Source organism: Danio aesculapii, chromosome 10 (genome assembly GCF_903798145.1).
Source record: "Danio aesculapii chromosome 10, fDanAes4.1, whole genome shotgun sequence".
In the NCBI taxonomy this organism is placed as follows: domain Eukaryota; kingdom Metazoa; phylum Chordata; class Actinopteri; order Cypriniformes; family Danionidae; genus Danio; species Danio aesculapii.
In genome coordinates this window covers 36115185-36123508 of record NC_079444.1, presented here as the reverse complement: position 1 = coordinate 36123508, position 8324 = coordinate 36115185, and the positions used below count along the sequence as shown (strand labels likewise).

Here is an 8324-nt window from a genome sequence, read left to right as displayed (position 1 = left end):
GTATAGTGTCTGATCGAAGCGGGACGTCAGTTGGACCGAGCGCTTTTTCATTCGGTGTTTTCCACCTCACTGCATCGCCGAGAATGCACACCGAGTCAGTCATTCATTCAGCACACACGGAACACAGTACTACTACAGCCAACACAGTATACACAGCCTTTGCTTTAAGCTGAGACAAGAAACACACACAAACACTCCGTATTTTGTATTAACGCGCCATTTAAAACACTCATGACGTTTCACAAAGGGCAGCCAATCGCGGGTGGGCTGTTATTAGGACAATGGAAAGCGCTCAGCCAATCAGAGGAATGTTCGCCGTAGCGGGAGCCAATGGCATGAGAGCCCTATTGAGAGTAATGCTAGAGGGTTGAGAGAGCAGACTACTGCGTAGAGCTATTACATCCACATACAGCCATTGCAGTACATTCACTATCCAGACAAGACAGTGGTAAGTGTCAGCTTGTAGACATTTCAAAGTGTGGGGTAAGTACAGAAATTGCAGGAAAAGGACAGGAAAGCATATTAAATTTAATATTGGCTTATAAACGAGCTATTTTATCACCGGGGAATTTTTTATTAAACGTAAAATAAAATTGAGGGTATTATCCCCTCAGAATTAGATCTAGAATAACCTCAGCTTTGCAATTTATTTCTTGACGACCGACTTAAAAATAATATCGTAAATATTCGGTTTTATTCGAGCGGTTGAAATGCGCGGAAATACGTAAATTCGAAAAAATAACGTTAAACGGACAACTGGGTGACAGAATTGCGTACAAACAAGGTCTATGGACGGTGATAGTGCCAGCAAGCAGCCATTGCAGCGCTTTACGAGGGATGTCTGTCAGAAGAACACCGCGAACTATGAGAAACGATAAGAAAGAAAATAAGCGGACTGGCGAAAAAATTAAAGCACATCGCCATTCGTGTGTATGCGGATTTTTACGCTCGGTAATGTTGAAATGACAAAGATACTAGCGAAAAAAGATCACCTCAGGAGCTGCGCTTTACTGTAATGGCTGACTGTACTCGCATAGGAAACAAGGCAAAGCCATAGAGCTGTACACAGGCGCAGTTCGCTTCAACTTTTTCAGATCGTGTTTTCAACCCCACCGCGCTCAAAGTGCACCCTTTTCTCGTCGGAAAATGAAAATTCCATCTCTCCTCTTTCCAACGCGGGTATTTTGGTATTTTTCCGTGCGTGAGAAGGGTGTTAAAATGAGAGTTAAAGTGAGGTAGGTGATGCTTCCCCCTATTGCAAAGCGGTGTAATGGCTGAGCGCTGACACAAAGAGAAGGAGCCATATTCTCAGTGTTAGTGCATGAAGACAAGCGGCCATTGCGAGCCTACTGCAAACTCTGCACAGCACAGAGCCAATGTATTACTGTACACCGAGCGAATGCACTGGGCTTTTTGCGAAGGAAACAATTTTCGGTCGGGAAAACCGACCGCGCCGTTTGTTTGTCGTGTCCAAAAGCGAGCAGGAAGGCGGGTGGAGACATTTTAGGGGGACTTTCTTTCATGAAGAAGGCTTTCTCACAAAATGGAAGAAGAAATATTGCCGTCGTTGTTGACCTCCTTTCCTTCAGCGAGACGAGAGTGTGCGCCATTGCTATTTGAACGGTACATAGAAAGAAACGGGCTGTTTTCAACGGGGAACACGGCGAAAGTGAACTCGAATTTAAGACGTTTTAACACTTTTTGTGATGTCGCGCACACTTTGGCACACAAAAGAACTTTAATAGACTCACTTATTTTCGCATTTTTAACTTTGAAAAAATGCGATTTTCCGAAAGTTTGAGTATTTATAACAACTTTTTGACGTTTCAAAAGTGCACAACAACACTTTATATTTAAAAGCACTATTGTAAAAAGATCATGTTTACATAAGAAATCATAAAATTTGTTGCGAAGAAGTAAAGAAGCTATGAGCTTTGTAAATATAATCATAAACAACGAATGTGAAAAGATCGCTCATGTTGTAAAACCAAAATAATAATTTAGACAACTGAGTTAATTTAAAGAGAATAGCTAATACAACTGCACATTTTAAGAGTATAAGTTAATACCATTTGATATGTGTTATTGAAATATTATATATATATTTACTTAAATTCAATTTAAGGTATTTAGGGTAAAGACGGGAAAGGATCCAATAAACCAAGGGGCAAAATGTCCTCTTATGCATACTTTGGCCAGACCTGCCATTTCATGTCTATTGTTTAATTTATTTAATTATTATTATTTTTTTTAATTACAATTTTTTTTTTTAAATTCCATTTAAGATATTTAAGATATTTAGGATAAAGATGGGAAAGGATCTAACAAAACCAATAGGCAAAATGTCATCTTATGCATACTTTGTCCAGACTTGCCATTCTATATGTATTCCTTAATTGATTTAGTTATTATAATTTTTCAATTATCTTTTTTTTTTCTTAATTTAAATTCTAGATATTTAGGATAAAGATGGAGAAGAATCCAACAAAACCAAGAAGCAAAATGTCCTTTTATGCATACTTTGTCCAGACCTGCCATTTTAAATCTATCGTTTAATTTATTTAATTATATTTTTTTAAGTTTACCTTTTTTTTAATTTCAATTAAAGATATTTAGGCAAAGATGAGGAAGGCAACAAAACCAAGGGGACAAAATGTCGTCTTATGCAATCTTTGTCCGTACTGGCCATTTCATATCTATTGTTTAATTTATTAAAATATTAATTAAAAAAAAAAATCAGTTAAAGACATTTAGGATGAAGAAGAATCCAACAAAACCAAGATGCAACATGTCATCTTACACATACTTTGTCCAGACCTGCCATTTCATACCTGTTGTGTAATTGATTAAATTATAATTTTTTTAATTATGTTTTTTTTTTATTCAATTTAAGATATTTAGGCCAAGATGGGGAAGGATCCGACAAAACCAAGGGGCAAAATGTCCTCTTATGCATACTTTGTCCAGACCTGCCGAGAGGAGCACAAGAAGAAACACCCCGAGGCGACGGTCAACTTCTCGGAGTTTTCCAAAAAATGCTCCGAGCGATGGAAGGTCAGTCACACCTCTTATTTACATTGTGTTAAAACCCTTTTCCTTTCCTATCCTAACTTTTTTTCTTCTTTCCTTTCTCAGACTATGTCTGCCAAGGAAAAAGGGAAGTTTGAAGACATGGCCAAACTCGACAAGGCACGTTACGAGAGGGAGATGAAGAACTACATTCCACCCAAAGGCGAGAAGAAGAAGAGGTTTAAGGACCCCAATGCTCCCAAGAGACCCCCGTAAGCATCTCACCCATTCATGACGATGCATTGGTGAAGAGTTCTGATTTTTAATTCATTTTTTAATCGATTCTATCCAAAAAGGTCTGCCTTCTTCATTTTCTGCTCCGAGTTCCGACCCAAGGTGAAAGGAGAGACCCCTGGTCTGTCTATCGGAGATGTGGCCAAGAAACTGGGTGAGATGTGGAACAAAATCTCATCTGAAGAGAAGCAGCCGTACGAGAAGAAGGCTGCCAAGCTGAAGGAGAAGTACGAGAAGGTGAGAAAATCAAGTGATGATTAAACGAAGAACATAGTGGTCTGTAAATATTCTCATTTTGGAAGTTACTGTTCAGACAACACATCATTTTCTTGATAAACAATGAAGTTGACTCATCCGCATGATAAAGGAGGTCTTCATCGTTTCAAAAATATAAAATAAATGGAATATAACAATTATATAAACATAAACATTTCCCAGTCATGGGTTGCAGCTGGAAGAGCATGCATAAACAAGCATAAAACATATGCTGGATAAGTTGGCGGTTCATTCCGCTGTGGCAACCCCAGATTAATAATGGGAATCCGCCGAAAAAAAAATGAATGAATGAATAAACATAATATAAAGAAATAAATAATTAAATAAAAAAACAAGCTTTTGCCTGCACTTTCATGTGAATATTCTCATTTTGATGACTTTTTTTTTTACGTACATCAGAAAGAGTATTCAAACGTCACATGAGTGCAGGGTCACTGCTTTCTGTATTACGTTATCTAACAGATCAACACACAGAGTGAAGAACTAATGAATGCATGTGCAATCTATACTCTAAATTTAAGCTACAGTTGACGTATTGTGTGCATTTGAGGAAATTTAAACATGTCGAATATCTGATTTCAGGACATCGCCGCCTATCGCTCTAAAGGCAAAGTGGGAGGAGGCGCAGCCAAAGCCCCATCCAAGCCGGACAAGGCTAATGATGAGGACGAAGACGACGATGAAGAGGAGGACGAGGATGACGATGATGAAGAGGAGGAGGATGACGAGTAGATAAATAACGTTTAGAGCTTAGCTTGTTGTCTATAAAGCATTTAACCCCCTTGTACACTTTACTGAGGCCATAAAATGGGTAAATAAAAAAAGAAAAGTAAAAAAAAAATCAAATAAGGCTGTGTATATGATATGTTTTTAAGCTGTACAGTTTCTTTTGTTTCCTTGTTTTTGTATAGTTAACACTACAGAAGTGTCATCTGTGTTCGTCCGATTGCCCCAACCCTTGATTGAGTTCTTAGTTTAATTTCTTAAACATGGTTCCAACACCACTATCCTTGCCTGGTACAGTTTAAAAAAAGAAGTAAATAAATGGGGGTTGTAAAATTGTCTTGGGTTCAGTGGAGTTTTAGACGTGCGCAGCACACAACCTAGTTTCATGTGAGGTTGTAGTTCATATCTTAATGTACTTTTTGTTTGTTTACTTGTTTTTTTTTTCAGATCAAATATTATCATCATTAGTAAGTTGCCGTATCAAAGTTATTTTACTGTATTTTGAATACCACTGTAATTGCAGAAATGATTCAAAAATGTAATTGTTTTGTTCTGGTATGCTTCTGACATCAATAAACTTTTTTTTAATAAAGTCCTTCTTTTTCACTTCTTTATAGTGTTGACATGTTGGCTGTGTTGAACTTAATAAGTGGATTAATATGATATACATTTAACTTTATTAAGACATATTTAAGACATTATTAATAGCTTGTTTCACTAAATGAATGAAACGTCTACTCAAGTTCATGTCAAAAACAAACATTAATGGAAGACCATAATGTGCAAACTAAATGACCTTGATAAAGTCTAAGGTAGAAGGTCACTGGTTTGAGCTCCGGCTGGGTCAGTTGGCGTTTCTGTGTGGAGTTTGCATGTTCTGCCTGTGTTGGCATGGGTTTCCACCAGGTGCTCCGGTTTCCCCCACAGTCCAAAGACATGCACTATAGGTGAATAGAATAGACTAAATTGTACGTATTGTTTGTGTGAATGAGTGTGTATTGATGTTTCCCAGTACTGGGTTGCAGCTGGAAGGGCATCTGCTGTGTAAAACATATGCTGAATATGTCGGCGGTTCATTCCGTTGTGGCGACCCCTGATTAATAAAGGGACTAAGTTAAAGGAAAATGAATGAATAATGGTGTTTTACTAAATAATTAAAACATCTACTCAAGGTCATGGCAAAAACATAAACATTAATGGAAGTTACCGAATTAACCTTAATAATGTCTAATGTAGGGGCAACATGGTGGCTCAGTGGTTAGCACTGTTACCTCACAGCAAGAAGGTCGTGGTTCGAGCCTCGGCTGGGTCAGTTGGCATTTCTGTGTGGAGTTTGCATGTTCTCCCCCTAGTTGGCGTGGGTTTCCAGGTGCTCTGGTTTGTCCCACAGTCAGGCGAATTGAATAAAATTGTCCGTATTGTATGTGAATGAGAGTATATGGGTGTTTCCCAGTACTGGGTTGCAGCTGGAAGGGCATCCGCTGAGTAAAACATGTGCTGAATAAGTTGGCGGTTCATTCCGCTGTGGCGACCCCTGATGAATAAAGGGACTAAGCTGAAGCAAAATGAATGAATGAAACAAAATCCCACCAGGAGTCAATAATAGATTTCTGGCCTCACACGCTTCATAAACTTCTATAAACAAAGTTACATTAAATAACTTATTTATTATTAAGAGCATCTGCTGCATAGAACGTATGCTAGAATAGTTGGCAGTTCATTACACTGTGGAGACCTCTGAAAAAAAGACTAAGCTGAAGGAAAATGAATGAATGAATGTCTAATGTAAAGTTATTTTCTTATGATTTGAACTTTTTATTAATTTTCTTATTTGCATATATAACCAGGGGCGTAGCGGACATTTTAAAAGTGGGGGGGGGACGGCTGTATGAGATCATATGTTCATATAATTATTAATCACCTGTTTTTAAATGGTCTGTCTCTAAAAGTGAGGGGGACGGATCCACCCCGTCCCCTCCGGTTGCTACGCCCCTGTATATAACGCAGATGAATATCAAATACAGAGCATTAACATACAAGCGGAACAATACAAAATAAATTAATGAATTCTGTTATAACGGAGTAAATAAACCAAACCAAAACACATACAAAATAGAAGACAATTGCCAATACCACAGCCTTATTTAATATTACGTCTCCTTTAATGTTTGCTAGCATTGTGGGTCACAGAAAATTTCCCTATGAATCAAAATAAATTTCAATGCTTCCATGTAAACTGTAGGAAAGTTTTTGTGAAGCTGTTTTTATTATTCAAGACCATGTCATTCTGGGACGAATATGACTATTGATTTCAAAAATAATGAGCTGGATTGATTGATGTGCTATTTTAGTAGGATATACTGTACAGTAGTACAATGAATGTAGCATAGTATTTAGCAGTATGTATGAATGTCTGGTCTTAACACAAACACTGAGCCAGCTTTGAGGCCTTCGCGTGTTTTTCCTGACAAACACAGGCTTAAAAAGAGCACATGAACGAATCACCAGATGAAAATCTCGATTAATCCGAGCCGCCTGCTGTTCATCTGCTCAAACTGCATATTTTAAGTGGTATACAGCGCCACCAGACGAGTGTTTTGTGCCACTGTCATATGTTTATAGAGGCCGTGACTCTTCAATCTGATTATATGAGCTGCTTTCCGTACATGCCATCATTTTCATGCCCTTATTTCTGAGCTTGGATTTTCAGTGGGTATTAGTATACAGCTGCATAGACTCTGTGGTAAGGATACATTTGGTAATAATTACAAACTATATATTGGGGTCGAGGGTTTTCAATCAATCAATCAATCAATCAATCAATCAATCAATCAATCAATCAATCAATCAACAATAACAATACAGTTAACACCGATTGTCATGCAGTTTCCTTATTATTTATTTATTTATTGGTATTTTTTATGAATCTTTATATATTTATATTATGAATGTATTTGTACAGTTTTAGTGTATCAAAAGCCTAAAAAGGGATTAAAGCTGCAAATTAACCATTGGATAGAAACCTATATGAGGAGCATCGGCCGCTTTAAACTGTAGCATTGTTATACTGCATTGTCCCTGTTAAATAAACAGTAATAATTATAATAATAATAATAATAATACATTTTTATTTTGTGTATTTTAATAGTGTATTAGAATATAGGCAGTTTAATTAAAATAAAACAACAACACAAAATCCCTATCCAACATTTTGGCAATGGTTTACCGAAGACACAGTAAAATGTCCTTCAGTGTAATAGATTATATGCCAATTATATTTATAAACATATAGCTCATATTTAGCACAGGAATCATTTGATAACACAATAAAATGCTCGATCTAAGGTTCAAATTCATTTGTTTTCCTTCGTCTTAGTTTCTACTTCAGAGGTAGCCACAGCAGAATGAACTGCCAACCAATCTGGCATATGCTTTATGCAGCGGATGCCCTTCCAGCCGCAACCCAGTACTGGGAAACAGCCATACACACTCATTCACACACATATACCTCGTCACTACACTTCATACTCATTTATCAGCAAGAAGTTATAAGTATATATATATATATATATATATATATATATATATATATATATATATATATATATATATATATATATATATATATATATATAAAAGATGTTTAATAGAGCAAGGAAATTTTCACAGTATGTCTGCTAATATTTTTTCTTCTGGAGAGTCTTTTTTGTTTTATTTCGGCTAGAATAAAAGCAGTTTTTATTTTTTTATGAACCATTTTAAGGTCAAAATTATTAGCCTCTTTAAGCTATATTTTTTGATAGTCTACAGAACAGACCATTGTTATACAATATCTTGCCTAATTACTCTGCCCACACGGAATCTGCGTGCGCAGAATTCAGCAGATTTTTAGCCCATCATTAATTCTGTTTATTTACTTGTGTAAATGTGTGTAAATCTATATTTATTTCGTTTTAAAATTAATTACAGTAATATTATTGACTAATATGAAAATGTTCATCTGATTTATGTACAATGAA

At 36.5% G+C, this 8324-nt stretch overlaps 1 protein-coding gene across 1 annotated transcript; it reads left to right on the top strand.

Moving 5' to 3' along the window:
• The first annotated feature begins 361 nt into the window (after positions 1-361).
• Positions 362-4897, top strand: hmgb1a (high mobility group box 1a). Its single transcript, XM_056466837.1, has 5 exons — positions 362-448; positions 2894-3054; positions 3136-3281; positions 3366-3540; positions 4162-4897. Exons 2-5 carry the CDS (start codon positions 2908-2910, stop codon positions 4309-4311), a joined length of 618 nt encoding a protein of 205 aa, XP_056322812.1. The 5' UTR covers positions 362-448; positions 2894-2907; the 3' UTR covers positions 4312-4897.
• Positions 4898-8324: the final 3427 nt, after the last annotated feature.